An 18,339-nucleotide genomic window follows, 5' to 3' on the forward strand; every position below is an offset into this window, starting at 1 on the left:
TTCATTTTTGGTTTTGTTTTTCAGTTGTGTGAGGAGATACAGACTTACTGTACAGTCTTATCACGGGCAAATTTAGTGGTTGTTACAATTTCAAAATATGTATTGGTGCCTGTCAGGCTCTGCTTCACAGTGTAACTAAGCAGGATGTGTTTCTGACAGTACTTGCACAGAAGAAATGGCAAAGTTGTCCCAGAAACAACTGCTCTTGGAAGGTTTGCTGACAACAAACTTAACCCTCAAATGATGAAAATTAGTAAGTTAGAGGAGTGTCTCCTTCTGAGAACAGTATAATAACTATAGGTGTCTTTTTGTTTGCAACATTTATAGCTGATTTTATTTCACCTCCAGTCACACAGGAGTTGGTTGTTGGCTAGCCAGTGCAAGTAATGCAAATGGCGAGAATTCTGGGGTGATACTAAAGTAGGTGAGAAAGGTACACGAGCTTCCTTTTGAACAATTTAAATTGTCCTACTGAGAGGTGTTAGCAGAAGGTGTAAATTAAAGTGCAGTAGGGAATTGTTATAACTTGCAACTTCAAATAACCTTTCGTTAATTGCATTTTTGGCCACACACTTATTTTCAGCATGTTTTTCAGCCAAGAAGTGGTATGAGAAAGGCTTGATAGCAGATGTCATTCATGATCATCTTGTATTGCCTGCAATACTGCATGAGGAAAAAGCTCCAGAAATTGGCTTGGATTTTATCTTACTTAAAAGCCAAAATAGAAGAAAGCAGATGCCATCAGAAACAGAGTTTCTACTGCACAGCATAATGCAGGTTTTATTCTAGCAATGAGATCTTGACTGTGTACTGAGAGCAGAATGGTAGAAAAGCATTTTCTACCCAGTGCAGCTCCTTCATATGCATACCCCTTCAGTCTCAGACTTTGTTGCAAGCTCCTGTGTACTTGTTATGAAGAACTACAGGGGGAAGCTCCTAGTCTATAAGAAGTACCTTCATCCTGTCCTGTGCCCCTGATGCTTCTTGAACCCATTGCTATCAGGTTCCTGCAATGCCCTGGTATCTGTGCAAGGGAGATGGCTGACTGCTAAAACATTCACACTAGCACTGTGCAGAATCTGGGCAGCACAAGAGACTTCAAGGTATACGATACTTCATTCTTCTGTGACTCTGATGGGGACAAAGTTTCCTTTTCAGTGAAATTAAATGAAATTTTAGTCTGTCTTCTAACATATTCCTTTCCCATAATTGTTCACAATGACATACCATGTTTTGATAAAGGACTGAATTTCATAATGGGTACTCTGGTTCTTATGGGCTCCATTTTGTTTCATTGTTTGCTAATATTATTGGTGCTTTTTCCATGTTATATAAGGTTCATTATCTTGATTTAAACACAAAGTTGCCTGCATTAATGCAAGTCTTGGCTTTTCTATATTAATGCTGTTAATTAACTCAGTACAAATCCATCTGTAACATACCAGAGACTTAGTCTGGTCAATTTTCTTGGAGAAGGATGTAATATTTTAAGGTAGTAAATGAATGCAGAATTTTTCTTGTTCTATTCAGTAGTGACATGTTACTGGCATTGTTCTCAACCTCATGTCAGTAAATGGATGTCTGCAGATAATGATAGTATCACTTTAAAGATCTTTAAAATGTGAAAAATAGTAGTCAGTGAAGTATGAGACTAAGCCACCAAGAATGAAGGTGATGGGTAGAGAAAAATAAGGAGCTAATGCTATTTAAAGCAGGACAAGAAGGAAAGGGATGAGCTGTGAGCAGGATGAGGATCTGCTGGTTATGTTCTTTCCTTTAGCACATCCTGCTATGAATGCATACCTTCTGTAGCTGTGATGAAGTTGATTCCTGACAAACAAGATTTTGGCAATGCATGCTTTATCTTCCTGCAAAATTTTCCTGTGGATGCTGAATAATTGTTTGTGCTAAATAATTTTCTTCTTCCTAGAGCTGTACGAATGTACCTTCCCTTGCATGCCAAAAATCTCCATTGTTAGTCCATGAAATAAACACCCAAGATTCTGTTTTTTTCTTGCTTTTGCAATCAGCATGCTAGACATGATTATATATAATCTGAGGACAGAAATTCATTCAGCTGTAATTATGTGATCTCGTTTGGCATCTAAGTATAGGATAAGAAATCAGTGATTAAATTTCCTTTCAGAATCTTTCTTCATCAGTCACAAAACAAGCTCAGTAATTATCCCTTAGTTATTGTGAGAACTGTGCCTTCATTATTACATTGCTAATTGTTTACAGTTAAGGAAATTTATTTTTATAAACCACTCAGACAACTCTTTCTGACTGGGTGATTCTCCATTGTTTTCAAAGTAGAAAACAAGATTTATAGATTATGTTAAATGAAACTCATATTATCCTTCTAGTATACAAAATAGGACTTTGTACATAGTACTTTGTTTTCGTACCAGGCATTTCAATTCAAAGCATTTAAGAAATATTCCCAGAAAATCCCAGTGGAGACCTGCTTGGTAGTTTGCTCCAAACTACTAAGAGCTGTATCATCAAAGAAAAAATGGTTTTATGTTGTAACTTGGAGTAGTATCAGCCCATTTCCAGTGTGGACGGGGCTTTGAACAACCTGACCTAGTGAAAGATGTCCCTGTCTACGGCAGCAGGTGGACTAGAGGAGGGCCACGAAGACGATTAGAGGGCTGTAATGCCTCTTCTGAGAAGAAAGACTGAGAGAACTGGGGATACTAAGCCTGAATAAGAGAAGGCTCCAGGGAGCATTGTGGCCTTTCAGTACTTAAAGAGGACATATTAAAGATGGAGAACAACTATTTACTCAGGCAGATAATGAAAGAACAAAGGGGAAATGGTTTTAAACTAAAAGAAGGAAGATTTAGATTAGAGGTTAGGAGGTATTCTTCACTCTGAGGGTGCAGAGGCACTGGAAGAGGTTGCCCAGAGATGTTGTGGATGCCCCATCCCTGGAGGTGTTCAAGACCAGGTTGGATGAGAGAAGCCTCGGGCAACCTGATCTAGTGAGAGGTGCCCCTGCTCACAGCAGGGGGCTTGGAACTAGATCATCTTTAAGGTACCTTTCAACCCAAGCCATTCTATGATTCTATGATACGTGATCATTAAAGGTCCTTTCCAACCAAAAGCATCCTATGATTCTATGAAATGTCACATTCACCATCCAGTCAATGCTGCACACATAGTCTGTGTTTTTTACTGCTCACTTGCAAGTTTCTATTGGATGTATAAATATTACAATAGTAAATACACTTGAAATTAACTACATTTTCTAGGTTTCCAGAGGGTCAGGAAAATGGCAATTTTGTGGGGGAAAAAACAAAAAACAAACAAACAAAAAAGTACTTTCACAAAATATGATGAGTCTTCTGTAAAGGATGGGAACACTAGATGGGTATAACTATAACTTGGGTTTTATTGTTTTTGTTTTGTTTGTATTTGTTTTTGTTTGTTTGTTTTGGGTGTGTGGTGGTTGTTTTTTGTTTGTTTGTTTGTTTGTTTTTTTGGGGGGGAGTGGTGTAGGCAGAGGATTTATTTTTCTCCATATCTCAGTTCTTTGAAGCCATTGAATCATTTGGGTAGAAACTTTCAAAAACCATGAGCCTGAGCCAGGTCTTCCTCTGATGTCTCTTGTTAAGACAGATGAGGTCTGTAAAATCTTTAAACAACTAAATAGTCATATTTGGATGCTTTATGATTCAGCAAAACTGATTTTGTGCTCATCATTCTGCCACTAAGAATAAGCTGTCTCGACTCCATCATTGACATTATTCTGCTTCAAAGAAGCATTTGCTCATTATTAACAGGCAGACAAAAATCTAGTGATAGAGTAAGAACAGAGTTCCTCAGAGTAAATTAATCCTCCCACCTGATATGTATAGGTGTTTATATATGTATCTCTCTGTTGGTTTTACAAATCAGGATTTTAATTTTTGTGTTTGAATAAATTGTGCCAGAAAGGTAACTAATTAATTCTTGAGACAAAATAAATTGACTAGGTCATGAAGCATGTTGGTCTGTTGTGAGGTTGTTCTATTCCAAGTTTTTGGAAGGTCTGGGTTTCTTTTGGAATCGTATAAATATTTCAGATGATATGTTAATTTTAGTGAGCAATGTGCCTTAGTGAAATCTAGTGTAGCCATCACTGAAGGATGTCAGATAATTTCACATCAGTGATTATTATGTTTGATAACACTGACTGATCATATAAATCATATGATCATATAAATATGTGATCGTATAAATGAGAAATCGATTATTGTCAAAAATAAAACAATAGGAGCTAAACAACCAGGACTCCTGAAGTCAGTGGTAAACATTATATCCATTGACTTCAATTGGATGCAAATAAAATTGGCATTTTTTTAGCACTAGGTGCTAGCTCAGCTGAAGAATCTAGACTACCATTACAATGTTAGTTCTGAAGGCTTGAAAAACATTTTGTAGATAGTATTTTGAACTAAGAGTAGTTATTTTGAAAAAAAAAAAAAAGCCAAAAGAGTTGATATAGATCTGTTTGGGAATACAGACAAAATAAGTCTGTAATGTGCACAGTACTGGAAGAAGCATGACATAACATACTAATCTACTCAGTTTATGAGATGGTAGTTGAAAACATATATTCTATAGTATATGAATTACAGCTAAAAACTTGTATTCTATGAGTGCTTTCTACCTTTCATTGTTGTCCTTGCTTTAAGGAGGGTACTTTTTTTTTTTTTTTACCATTGAGCTACAACTCCCAGTATGTTTTCCAAAATCACTCCTCTTATTCTCTTTGTTCCACTTGGAAGGAAGATGCACTTCCCTCACACTATTGCATTTGATTCCAATAAAATTTTAGTCTGATTAATTCAAATCAGCATTTTTTTGTTGTTGTTTTGGTTTTGTTTGTTTGCTTGTTTTCTGAAATATCACCATTATGAAATTTGGAAAGGTTTTTTTTTTTTTTTTCTGCAAAAGTAGTTGTCCAAATTTTCTCTTTAGCTGCAGGTCGATGCAGTTGAAATTGTCAGAAGTTGCAGTGTCTTTAAATTTAAATAAATATCAGTATGCAGATGTGTACACAAAAGTACATACTTAAGGAGAAGAATGCCATTTTGCTATACTGAAAATCAGAATTCATATCTAGTAAGCCTTTTTCTGAGACACAAATAATATGATTTATTTTCTTGTTAGCTACCTAGGAAATTCATTCTATTCGAGATCAGCTCTGTAAGTTCCTAATCTAATAAACTGAAAATTTCAGGAGGCTTGGAAATGGTGGAAGGTAGGAGCTAGAATTTTAGGGAAGATTGATCTTGAATTACTCTCTGTACAAATTTGCAAACGTCCTATATCTGACCAGATTCACTGTGCATGCATTTTGGATTGCTTTTTGGCCCCCCGCAAGGGAATTGGAAGTCAGCTTGATGAAGATGGGGAAATACACTTTTCTTTGTGGTGGGCAATAAAGCAACAACTGTTAAGATGAGATTACTTTGATTCTTATATCGCTGTGACAGTTCCTACAAAGGTCTTTTAATGAGGTGAACCTAAATGCAATATCTTGGATGATCCCCGTAAGCTGTGCATTTTGCTATAAAGCAGTTAATCCTGTGAAATTAAGACGAGTTGAATAGTTGAACTATTTGTATTATAATAAGGCAAGCTCGGTAGTAGAGTAGCAGTATAGTAATTGGACTACAGTTCTCTCATATTTCAGGGATGATAGGTAATTCCATACTTCCGCAAAACATGGACATAGCAAGTACAAAGCTTCATGAATTAAGAAATTTTCAAGGGTGTGGAGAGTAAACAAATATTTTCAGTAATTATTTGAAAAAAATATATATATGCCAATGCTCATATATGGGGGGGGGGGGGGGGGGGGGAAGGGGGTGAGGGACATGTGTGTATAAAATGCATATGTGCATGTGATCCAGGGATGGCAAGGGCAGGCTAGCAGGGAAGTAAAGCTTCTTTGTGGTCTCTCAAAAAATACAGCAGAATTGTCTGTTTAGCAAGAGGGGTTAGGTGTCTTGAACTCAAGGGGTAGGATCCTCAGATGTTATAAATAGCTATCACTTTTCTAAAATCACTCTAGATATAAAGGAGCAAAGGATATTCTCCAGAGATTCTTACATGATAGAGTATGACAGAATCATGGTGCCATTCACATATGTGCAAATTACAGAAGTTAGAATGTGAGAAGACTCATCAAGGTGTTCCTTTGCAAAATAAGCTGCTCCCAGTGCTCTGGCTACAATGCTTTGTTCAATGTGCTGACATGAGCATTGGCAAACGAGGAGAAATCCAGTCGTTATGTTCCCCTTGATTCCAAAAAAGCTGAGTAAGAGGTTGGTGCTAGGTATGTTATTTTCTGTCATCTGCGAGATTGGTATTTATTTTTGAACAGTGTTTGTTAACTGTTACTGCTGCCGCAGTAACCAGTGCTGCAGAGGGAGTACAAAATATTCTTGATTCCTGCTTCATAAAATAGTCGCTTTAGAAAGATTTCTTGCTAGGCTTTGTAATACAAAATGAGATGAAATCCAGGTTGGAAGGCTGAGGTGGACAGGAGCGTACCTTACTGTGGACCTCCTTCTTGGATACTTCAAAAGAGGAACTGAGGGACGGAATAAATTACACTCATCTCTTCAAGGTAGCTCTAAGTCAGAAAGGAGCATGCTGCTTGGTACTGAAGAACCTTGCAACCTGCAGCCTGTGTATCTAACTAAAAGATTTCAGATAACAGGACTTTTTATTCTTAGCTAACTTAATTGTAGAAGTTTTAATAGGTGAATTTTATTTTCAAAGGTGCAGTGATCATCTCTTGGACTTTAACCCATTAAGTCTTAAGGTAAGTCATTTATACTTTCAGTAATAAAATTCCTTGATCTGAATATGTTGTGTGCTATTGTTTCTAGTTATATTGCAAGGTTAAAAATGAGTTGGTTTTAATTGTATGTTTACAAATTATAGTGGTTTTTTTTTTCTCTGTATGGAAGAGCTGGTACATATATTATGTCCTTTTGGTTGATCATGGCAAGTTGATCGCAGGCCATATATCTCACCACTCTTAACTGAGTGGAAGAGGTTTAACTGATTCGTGGGGTGATATGTTTTGTTCTGTTTTGTAACTTCCACTCTTAGCTTATGAGGCCTGAAAAGGGAAGAAAAAAAATGCAATCTCTTCATAATTTTGTTAAACTTTTCTTTATTGAACCTTAAGTTTTGACAGAATGTGTATCAAAGCTCCAGTTCCTGGAACTGGATCATTATTTTAGAACTTCAGTTTTCCTTTCTATATAAAAGGAGGTTCTGTACATCCAAGACCAGAGAGGAAAAAAAATGAAGAGATGAAATTCTACAGATGCAGGAAATAGCATATAAAAATGCAGTGATTTTTGAAACCAAAAATATTCTGTTTTGAGAAGTTGATTTGAGGATTGCTGGTGCTCTCCATGCATGTTTGTGTTTTCTTGTGCTCTGTGAATGGGAGGCTAGAGAGGTTAGAAAGCCATATGAATACAGTTAGAGAACTATTCATTGAACTCTTCAGGGTTTATTTTATTTTCCTGTTATCCGACAGGTATGTTTGTTCACAGTCTTGCACCCTTCAAGGCCTGAAAGAACATTTGAGGAGTCCCTGTTTCCTGCAGCCCACACTACATTCACTGGCAAAGATATCCCCACTTTTTTGTACATATGTTTCCATGTGGCTTCTGATAGACCCATCAACATTAGCAGAATTAATAAATGTCTTTGTTGAGAACTATTGTTTTTGCAGTAGCTTGATGGAACCAGGTTGTGTCAGAGCTGTTGCAATAATAAACTTTGTTCATGACCCGCTTCAGCTGCTGCTCGTTTTCAGAGCGATGTGCAGCTTCTGTGATGCAAACCACACCGGCCATTGCAAAACTGGCCAATTGCATTCCATCAACAGGCAGTGAACCAACAAGCAATAAGAATAGTCAGGGATGTCAGTCAGTCAGGAAGTCTGTTAGTAGTACCATTTTCCATGCAGAAGTGCCAGTCAGAAATGAAAAGTTCTTGTCCCCTCTATTGCTGGCTAATTCATTCCAACAAGTTGGCATGGTTAACATCTGCAGATTAACATCTGATAACATTTGGTTTGTGATTTCAATGATTTCAGACCAGTTCTTAGCAGTTGATTATACTAGTAGTTTTGGATTTGTCAGAGAGGACAAAAGTCAAACAGGTCATGGGGAAGGAACAGGTCATGGGGAAGTAATAGCCATGGGTTGTTTTCAGGGGCTATTCTGCCACAAAAACAGTCAGCTGCTATCAGTCTTCTGAACCAACAACCAGAACTGCAAATGCAAATGATGCTGCAGAAGCACTTGATACTTCAGCCTGTAGCCTTTGCATCTGATGTTAGAAATTTATCTACAAGGACACACATTCTATAACCACCACTAAATATGTATCAGCATAATGCTGAACTTTGTTTGGCCCTACACTGTGGCTTCAGAAAGTCAATCAAACCTATGAGGAGAGATTCAGATATGAGCATCACACTGCTTTCTATTTTGCAATTTCTCACTCACTGTTCTAGCACCTTTTCAATTTCTTCTTTGTTTTGATGTTAATTCCATAATCACCTATGTCACAAGTCCTCTGAAAGGACTGAAAATCCAGCACCAACATTTAAATGAGTCATCAGAACAGATATATTCATTGCATCTGTGTTCTCCTCTCTCCACTGTCTCCTTCCCTATGCTTTCCCTGTCCTCTTGATTCAAATGGTAAGCCCTTGGGTCAGCTAATGTCTCATAGATTTATATGACGTAATACAGTAACAAACTCTTACACTGTCTTCCTTCTCTATTAGTACTAGAAAAAATTATTTTAGATAACAGAAGGAGCAACAAGTACCTCCCCATAGATTATCTAGAACCAGCCAAAGAACAGTTCCCCACATACCTCATCTTCTTTGTTGGGACGTTGGTGTAGTTACACGTTGCAAAACGAGACTGGCTAAAACTGAAATTAGCAGTGTAATTCTCAAACCTGAGCAGGATTTCAGGCCATCACACTGTCTAAAATACAGAGGAGCATAGACAGGGCAAACTGCTGTCACCAGTAATGTCATAAAGCCTCTCAATATGTGGAAATTGGGTTCTGTACCATGTCTACCTCAGCCACAAATATCTGTTCAAAGTGAGTGCAAAAAGTAACTCATTCATTTATGAATTTTACTTTCATGATGGTGGAAATGCAACAGAAGGTGTAGGCTTGTTGTGCATGCCTTACTTGTTTGACTTTGCTAGCTTCCATTACCTAGCACACTTTTAGGTATTTGTTCTGCAGGACTGTGCTTTTAAAAGTATCTTCCAGACTTCAGCTTTACTGTCTCTACAGTGTTATTACCTCAGTTAACTTTAAAACTGAACTGCAGTGATGGTAGAAATGAACAAGTAGAGAATGAAATTGATGTTAAATATTAAACCTGTCTACTTAAATAGGGTTCAGGAGGGTTTAGATATAGTGGCATGTTCTTGTGCAGATTCTTCTTTTAAATGCCAGTTTTGCTGAATGTCTGTGACTTCAAAAGTCACAGCTAATATTATTGCACTAAAAACACTGTCTTGGCAGAGTACAGAGACAAAATAAGCTTTCTTCTACTGCTGTAAAACAATATGCAATTACAAAACAGATTACACTGATTTGTCTCAAGGTAATGTGAAGTAAGCAAAAGCTATTGATTTTTTTTCCATTCTTTTTAACATTTTATAGGTTTTCACAGAATCACAAAATGTTTGAGGATGGCATGCACCTCTGGGGATAGTCTAGTTCAATGCCTTTGCTCAAACCAGGATCAGTGAGAGCTGGTTGCTCAGGGACGTGCAGAGACAGTTTTTGAATATCACCAAGTATGGAGACTCTATAGGCAATCTACTCCAGTGTTCAACTACCCTCATAGTAAAAAATGTGAAACAGAATTTCTCCTATTTCATTTTGTGGTTGTTGCCTCTTTCCTCATCACTGGACACAGCTGAGAAGAGTTCACCTCCATTTTCTTCATTTCCTCCCATCAGATGTTTAAATACATCTATAAGATCTCCCTGGGCCTTCTCTTCAGGCTGAACAATCCCAGCTCTCTCAGCTTCTCCTCATAGGTCAGATGTACAGCTCCTTTCATCACCTTTCTAGCCCTGTGCTGGATTCACACTGGTACGTCCGTTCTCTCTCGTACTGGGTAGGCTAGAGCTGTTCCCAGGATTCCAAATGTGTCTCACCAGGGCTGAGCAGAGGTTACCTTCCACCTGCTGGTAACACCCACCCTAATGCAGCCAAGGAGGCCTTGGTTTTCTTTACTTCAAGGGTACGTTGCTGGCTTAAGGCCAGCTTGTCCCCCAGATCCCCCAGATCCTTCTCTGCAGATCAGCTTCCAGCCCATCAGCTCACACCATGTACTGGTGCTGGGAGTTTTTTCCTACCCAGGTGCAGGCCTTTGTATTTCCTCTTGTCGAACTTTGTGAGATTGCTGCAGACATAATTTTCCAGCCTGCTGAGGCTCCTCTGAATGGCTGATATATTAACCACTCCTTCTTGTTTTGGATCATCTTCAAATCACTTAGGGTGCATTCTGGGCCATTGCCCAGATCATTCATGAATGGGTTAAACAATATTGACCCTAATATTGTATCCACCTGTGGCTAAACTACTAGTAACTTGCCTCCTCCTGGACTTTGGGCCACTGAGCACAACCCTTTGAGGCTAGCAGTTTAGACGATTTTCAGTCTATCAATGTGCACTTATCTAATGTGTTCTTCATCAGTTTGTAAGTGAGGATGTTATGAGAGATAGTCATGAAAACCTTACTGAGGTTGAGGCAAACAACCTCCAGCACTTTTCTTTTATCCACCGAGCTCATCATTTCATTGTAGAATGCTTTCAGATTGTTAAGCCAGTTCCCTTTCATAAATCTATGATTATCACTTCCAGTCACCTTCTTGTCCTTGGATTTGGAAAGGACTTCAAGAGCTATTCATTGATTTGCCTGTAGTTCTCCAGGTAGTCCTTCTTACGCATCTTGATGACAGGGGTGACCTTTACCTTCTCACAGTCCTCAAGAGCCTCTCCCAGTAGCCATGGCTGCTCTAAGATTGTTGAGTGTGGCCTAGCAATTGCATGGGCCAGCTCCCTCAATGCTCCTGGGGGCATCCTATGGATCCCCCATGGATCCTCATCCACTGCATGAATAGAATCATAGAATATCCTGAGTTGGAAGAGACCCACAAGAATCATCAAGTCCAAATCTTGGCTCCACACAGGACCACCCAAAAATCAAACCATATGTCTGAGAGCACTGCCCAAATGCTTCTTGAACTCCGGCAGGCTTGGTGCCATGACCACTGCCTTCGGGAGCCTGTTCCAGTGCCTGACCACCCTCTTGGTGCAGAACCTTTTCCTAATATACAGCCTGAACCTCCCCTAATGCAACTTCATGCTCTTCCCTTAGGTCCTATCAGTAATCACCAGAGAGAAGAGGTCAGTGCCTCCTCCTCCACTCCCCCTCAGGCAGAAGTTGTAGGCCACTACCCACTCAGCCACCTCTTCTCAAGACTGAACAAAGCAAGTGACCTCAGTCGCTCTACATATGTCTGCCCCTCTAGCCCATTCACTGTCTTTGTTGCTTTGCATTGGACACTAATACTTTTATATCCTTACTTGTATATGCCTAATTTGTTTAAGTGTTCCCAAATGTGATCCTTCTCCACCAGTGGTAAGTCTTCCTTTCTGCAGACATTCCCTTTGGTCTCAGAGACTCAGGATTCCTGAAGGCTTATCTGTCCTATAACAAATGAGGTGAAGAAGGCACTGAGTCAGCCTTTTCCATGGCTTCGTCACGAGAGCCTCTGCCACCTTTAGAGACAGGTACAGACTTTCCCCAGTCTTCAATTTGCTGCTGATCTACGTTAAGAAGCCTTTTTCGTTGCCTTTCACATCCCTTTGGGCTTCACATCCCCCCCAAACTCTGTTCTTGCACACTTAGACAGTCTCCCTGCTTCTACCTCTTGTACCCTTCCTTTTTATATTTGTTTTTAGTGAGGTGTACATCTACGGAGGCCATCTGACACCATTGTTTAATTTCTGCATACAGCAATGGACCACCCTTGAGACTGGGTTCTCAAAAATTAATCAGCTTTTTCCAAAAAGTGAGGAAAAGATAGTTAGCGGAAACAAATCAGTCTGCTACAAGAACTCTTCCAAAGATGACAGGTAAAGTAATTCCTAAATAATCTAACTGATTTGATTTTACTGTTCCCTGTAATCTAAATTTCATTTATAAGCTTTGTCCAAAGCTTTGGCATGGATGCTGAGACAAAAATTCCAGGCCAGCAATAGTTATGAGCAGTGTTGAGCCTTTCCTTTTCTGCAAAACTACACATCCTTGACTAGTCGTTATATCACTTTACTTTCCGCATCTAGGGTTCCAGCACAAATTTTGTGCCCTGGGATTGGCCAATAGCTATCTTAGAAATCCCAGGAACTATACATAATTTTCTTGTCATGCCCCCACTTTATGCTGAATCTTAATGTGAAGGATTTTATATAAATCTTGTTTAATTCGTGTCACTTTGTTTCTCATTTTTGCTCATTATTCTTCCACAACACCTGAGATTTCTCTACAGGCCTCTCCTTCTTTATTCTTGCTGTTTTGGTAATATTTTGCTGTCACACAATTCTCATGGTGTATCTTCCCCTTTGAGGCAGGATTGACAGGGAAGGATATCAAACATACCTTTCTTTCACGTCATTTTTTCATCTTTGGATCTGATTTATTTATAGAGGAATACATAAACTCATATTTGTTGCCACATATTTGACTTTTCATACTTAAATTCTGTTGACGCATTTGCTGCAGTGATCGCCTTGTACACAGTCTGCTCCATATTCCTTGTCTCTTTCTCTGGGTGCTCATAGACTGTTTTTAAAGCACTGTCCCACGTTTCACCCTCCTCCTCTATCTTTACTCAGCTTTTGCTGTACTTTCACACTCAGGTAGGATGAAAGGAGATTTTGGAGCATCATGAAGGAGGAATCTTGTTCTGTGGTATCCTGAACTAACAAGTGATCTTCTTTTGTCAGCACAGACAACGTGTATTTAGCAGGACACATTTGCAGGACACTTGCCTGACATTCATATTTAGAGACATCATGCCATCATTCATGTTTAGGGACAAGTATACTTCCTTGATACTGTTCCTTCTCCCTTTTTTTTTTTTTTTGCTCCAAGTTCAGGCAAAAGCTCTCTACTTAATAAGCAAATCTACCTCAACTTCAGCACAGTTTCTTTTATTCTGTCTCAGAAATGCCGCCTGCCAATGTCATTAATAACTTCTAGTTTCTGGAGTTCTTGACCTTTGTCCAGCCAGTTTATCTCTTCATCCTATTACCTTCCATCCTTCTCAATTGTATTAAAGATCAAAGGTGTCTCAGTTTGGTCATACAAATCCTGATGTATCCAAATCTTCAAGTCACTTTTCCAAGTCTTAGCCAATTTCTCTCTTTACAATGTAAAACTAAAATTACCTTGCAAATCTGGAGGAATATCTGGAGGATCTAACTTTGGCTATACACAGCCTGACATAGTCTGAAAATTTTAAGACAACAATTGAAGAAGACTGCTTTCCATTGCCTTACTGGAAGGTACTGATGAAAGCTTTACTTTTTGTTTAGGCTTCTTTATGTGTCTGTGTTACTACATTTCTAGAAAAAGCTTTCTTGCTTAAAGATTTGACTATGGGAATGGCTGCTAGAGAAAAAGCACCCTTGCCTGTTTTAGTTTATAGTTTGATATCAGATTTATTCTGAGGTATATTAGTGTGTCCTTTCCTCTGTCACCTTAAATTTCAGTTTTGTATCTGATCGTGGTACATACATCATTGACCGTACATCAATCAGTGGCTGATCAGCATGCACTGAATTGGATGGAAAAGTTCTGTTAAGATATTGTTGTGGTTTAACACGGCCAGCAACGAAGCACCATGCAGCCATTCACTCACCCTCCCCCCTGCAGTGGGCTAGGGGAGAGAATCGGGAAAAAATAAAAAAATAAAAGCTTGTGGGTTGAGATAAAGACAGTTTATTAGGACAGAGAAGGAAGAAAATAATAATGATAATAGTAATAGTAATAATAATAATAACATGCACAAAACAAGTGATGCACAATGCAATAGCTCACCACCCACTGACCAATGCCCACCCCATCCTTGAGCAGTGGTCCCCGCCCAACCCCAGCCAGCCACCCCATATAAATTGCTCAGGAATACCCTTTGGCCAGTCTGGGTCGGCTGTCTTGGTTCTGTCCCCTCCCAGCTCCTGCTGCACCCCCAGCCGCCTTGCTGGCAGGGTGGCGTGAGAAGCTGAAAAGCTTTGACTTAGTGTAAGCACTGCTCTGCAACAACTAAAACATCAGCATCATTCTCATCCTAAATCCCAAACAGAGCACCATACCAGCTACTAGGTGCAAAATTAACTATCCTAGATGGAACCAGGACAGATATTCAACTGATTTTCAAAGTGTGTTCCACTAACATTTTCACAGTGCCTGTATTCATCTGAACAGGTGTATGAAGAAAGATCAGAACTGATCATGTAGTTGGGTTCATTCCGACTTAAGTCAAGAAGATGTGTTAAATTGATAAATATAAATTTTGTATATTTGGAAACTGTTTGTCAAGTAGATGCATCATGCCTCGCATGCACTGAGCTCTCATTTTAGAATTAGACTAAAAAGTGGTCTTATCCCTTTGTAGAAATATGTTCTGTTTGTGTACCTTTTAGAAAACATGCTAATGACTGGTAGAGGTTGAATAACAGTTTCTCTTTTTGCTCACTGTTTTTAGCTCAGTTGTTGCAGTCTAACAAGTTTGATTTGCTAAGAAGTCATACTCTTTATTAATCCAGTAGTGAAATATTCTGCAAAGTTAAATGAGAAGTCTGTTGGACTATTACTCTCTTAATTTGTGTAGAATATTTTATTTCCATCAGGCATTCACTTGTAGGCACTAGCACTCACCTCTGCGCATAGACGTTTTCATGCTCTCTGTTATAAAATCTTTTGCAACATTTGAGAGGGGGACAATCCTGTGTTAGGAAATTTTCTCAGGGAACCTTCAGAACTGTACAGAACCAGAGTGCTGGACAGAACTGTAAATTTCCCTGGCTCCATTAAAGACATGTTAAAATATGCCAGCTGAGTACTTCATTGGTCTGCACGTCTTTTCTTAGTAAAAAGAGCACTTGTCTGGTGTCGATTTGCATTGCATCTGCTTGCAGGTTGCGTTTTCTATTAGAGACCCTGTAAGAAATTGTACCCAGCAAAGCTCTCATGAAACTACTAAATATAATATTACCAAATCCTTTCTGTGACCTTCCTCAGATAAAATTGTCTTTGGTTCAGTTTATGATCTTCCTTTTGAAATTCACATGAGAAGGGACTTAGAGGTCTATGTGTAGAAGCTGGAGTTTTCTTTTGTTTTTTTTTGTTGGTTTGTTGGTTTGTTGGTTTTGTTTCTAAGATAGATACTGTTTATTAATCCCAACAGTTTTAATGGGTCAATAAGTACAACAGAGCTGCATATACTTAGCAAAAACTGTTTCTTTGGAATATGAGCTTTGCAGTCTCTGGTCTTGATGTTTACCAAGTGATATAATGATATGGGCTTGTACATGCTCCTTTATAATGTATTAATTGATCATGTGCACACGGTACCTTGTTCTAGGACATGGTTGCCTATTTTTCAATTAAAATGAAAGAGTATCTCTGTCTTCCAGGTTCGTTTCAAGCATTTTGAGTGTGATGTCATGAGAGATGCTGTTGTCCATAACAGGTTGGGATTATCATGATCAAGTGCTCTATTTTGACCTCACCCAGTGGCTAAAAGCTTTGTATGTTAGAGAGTAAGGACTGGACTTTTAAAAGCAGTAAACAGGTAAGGCTATTTAAACCTGTTTGTTTATTGACAAATAAATTGACAAATTGACAAGCTTCCAGGTTTATTTCAAGTGCAGCTGTTTATAGAGTCTTATATCAAGTTCCTTCTAACAGGATTTCCTCTTTATTACAATCTCAGAGTAGTAGCTGTGGCTTGGAACAAAAATTTGCTACTCTGTAAGTGCAGTATGACAAAGATGAGGTTAAAATAAAATTTTAGTCATGTATCTCAAACAAAACAGAAACACAAACAACATTGGACTGAATTGTGTTAAAGCAGATTGCTCATTTTGCCTTACTTATTATTTGAGAGTATATTTGTACGGTCCTACCTAACTGCCAAAAATATCTGTATTCCATAAGCACAAGTGCAAAGAACCTGCAACTTCAATTCTAAGCAGCTATTTATTTTGTGCAGTAAGTTGTTATCTTTACTGAAAACATGTTTTTAGCAAAAGGAGACTGACTCATTTCCCTAAAAATGTGTTAACAGGAAGAATCTCTGCTATACCAAGTGGCATAGCACCAACATGAAAACAAAGGAAGAAACATAATTAATTAGGCTAGCAGCAAAATTTAATGGCTACTGTGGATGTTCTTATATTAAAAGACTTCTAACTGTGTGAAGTATGGTCCTAATTGCATGTTTATTTCAAGGTTATTTTAGCTTGGTGCTTTGTTTTATTATTTGATACTGAGAATTATATTTCATTTTCAGAGAAGATTCCTGTTTTGGACATTAAATAATCTATCTCATTCCTTAGAGTAATCTGTAGAAACCAATTTGTTTAACATAAAGCAATTTGATATGGACACTTTCAAACTACTAAAAATACATCTTTCTTGTCTGGTTTAGACTGCTGTTTCACAAAAGGTGAAAGAGAGTGAATACTTCTGTTTTATCTTTTTTTTCTGTATGTAGTTTTTTGTTTTTTTTTTTTTTAAGCAAAGCTCTTAGACACTGTACAGCAATATAGCATTTTGGCAAAGAACTGGACTGCTCAACAGACTCCTTTTGCTGGTATGTAGTCCTCATACTCATGGCTGATTAAGGGGGATCATATTCACATTTTCCTTTTGAGTTCGTAAAGAATAAGGAGAGTTTATTAATGTATTCAAAACTGTCTTGGGGTGCATCTAGGGCAGCAGAATGTACTGATGCACAAAGTCCAAGCTTAAGTCAATATGAAAACCATACCAATACGCAGTTTGTGTCAGGAAGCATTAGAGCAATGTTGAGATGGCACTGTACCACGTGAACTTGACTATACAACTTCAGACATGACCTCACTGGTAGAAGTCAGCTTTAAATAAGGGCAGAAAAGTTATCTTTACATTTTTTTTCCCAGATTTCTGTTGACCCTCATTTGTAGCAGTGTTTGCCTGCAGTATTGTAGCAGTATTGTCTGTACTGCTATCTGCCAAACCAAGCTCTTCCTCTCAAACTCTGCATGATGGCACTATGCACTTGTTATTCTATGAAGGCCCAGTGATTTTTTAGGGGCAGGAGGAAGAACAGGGACAACCCTAGTCACCCAATGAATAACTCAGATATTTTATGAGACTGTTCCCAGTGTGTGGAGGCTTGCATTAACTCCCCAAAAAGTAAAGACAAGGCACTGTTTCTTAGACATTTACTGGTTTGTGGGGACTTCTTGCATGCAAAAGTTGTTTTCTATAGTTAAACTTTGGTTTAATAGCAGTACTTCTGTCTGCGAGGCAATGTCTTTGTCACGAAGTTTCAATGGCTGTTTTTCAGCTCCTATTGTATGGTTATAAAAATGACAACAGCAAGCCTAGACCAGAATATCATATTCTGCTTTCAAAAAAACGGTGTATGTCTTTTAAGTTTTCTGAATAATAGAAATTTCAACAGAATACTACTGTGCATGGAAATCCAGAATATTTCACTGGGTATTAAATGAAAATGAAAAATGTTCCTAAAGGTGATAAGTTTATATCATGAAAGCTTTGCATTTCTTATTTACAACTAAGCCAAGTGTGATATGCAAACTAGCTAACTACACCCTGCTTTCTGTAAACACCTGAGGACAAATGCACATTTTAGATCTGGAGGCTTTAAGCAGCTGATAACAGCACTATGGCATTCCTTCAGTGTTATTGTTGGTGTGCAATAGACTGATAACTCCAAGTCAATCTGAGGCTGTTTACTGTAGTACACTTACAATGTGAAGTTAGAAAAGAGCATGTCTGGGAGTGCAGGGAAGAGTTGATCAAGTTTCTCTTTGACTTATTCCTCCTACCACTTCTTCCTTCTTTTGAAATTAAAATATATTTAATGACTCAATTATGTAACTTATGATTTCTACATTTTGAGACTGGTGCCTTGTTGCAAGACAGGGTCCCTAAACTATTTAAATATGTGAAAAAGTAAACTTTATTTA

General features: G+C 38.3%; 1 protein-coding gene across 18 annotated transcripts in view; it reads left to right on the top strand.

Annotated features, from left to right (window-relative positions):
• Window positions 1-18,339, top strand: part of LINGO2 (leucine rich repeat and Ig domain containing 2) — a 537,865-nt gene that overhangs the window by 354,323 nt on the left and 165,203 nt on the right. For 7 of the 18 annotated variants that reach the window (XM_080574185.1, XM_080574199.1, XM_080574186.1 and 4 more), the window contains exons 5-6: window positions 6,781-6,823; window positions 15,775-16,955. Coding sequence is in view for 3 of the 18 variants with exons in the window: in XM_080574198.1 (XP_080430324.1) it covers window positions 6,781-6,823 (43 nt within the window). In the remaining 15 variants the exon portion in view is untranslated. The remainder of the gene's footprint in view (window positions 1-6,780; window positions 6,824-15,774; window positions 16,956-18,339) is intronic. The other 11 variants (XM_080574197.1, XM_080574196.1, XM_080574191.1 and 8 more) reach the window with 4 other exon arrangements.

The sequence above is a fragment of the Anser brachyrhynchus genome (assembly GCF_964034855.1).
Source record: "Anser brachyrhynchus genome assembly, chromosome: Z".
In the NCBI taxonomy this organism is placed as follows: domain Eukaryota; kingdom Metazoa; phylum Chordata; class Aves; order Anseriformes; family Anatidae; genus Anser; species Anser brachyrhynchus.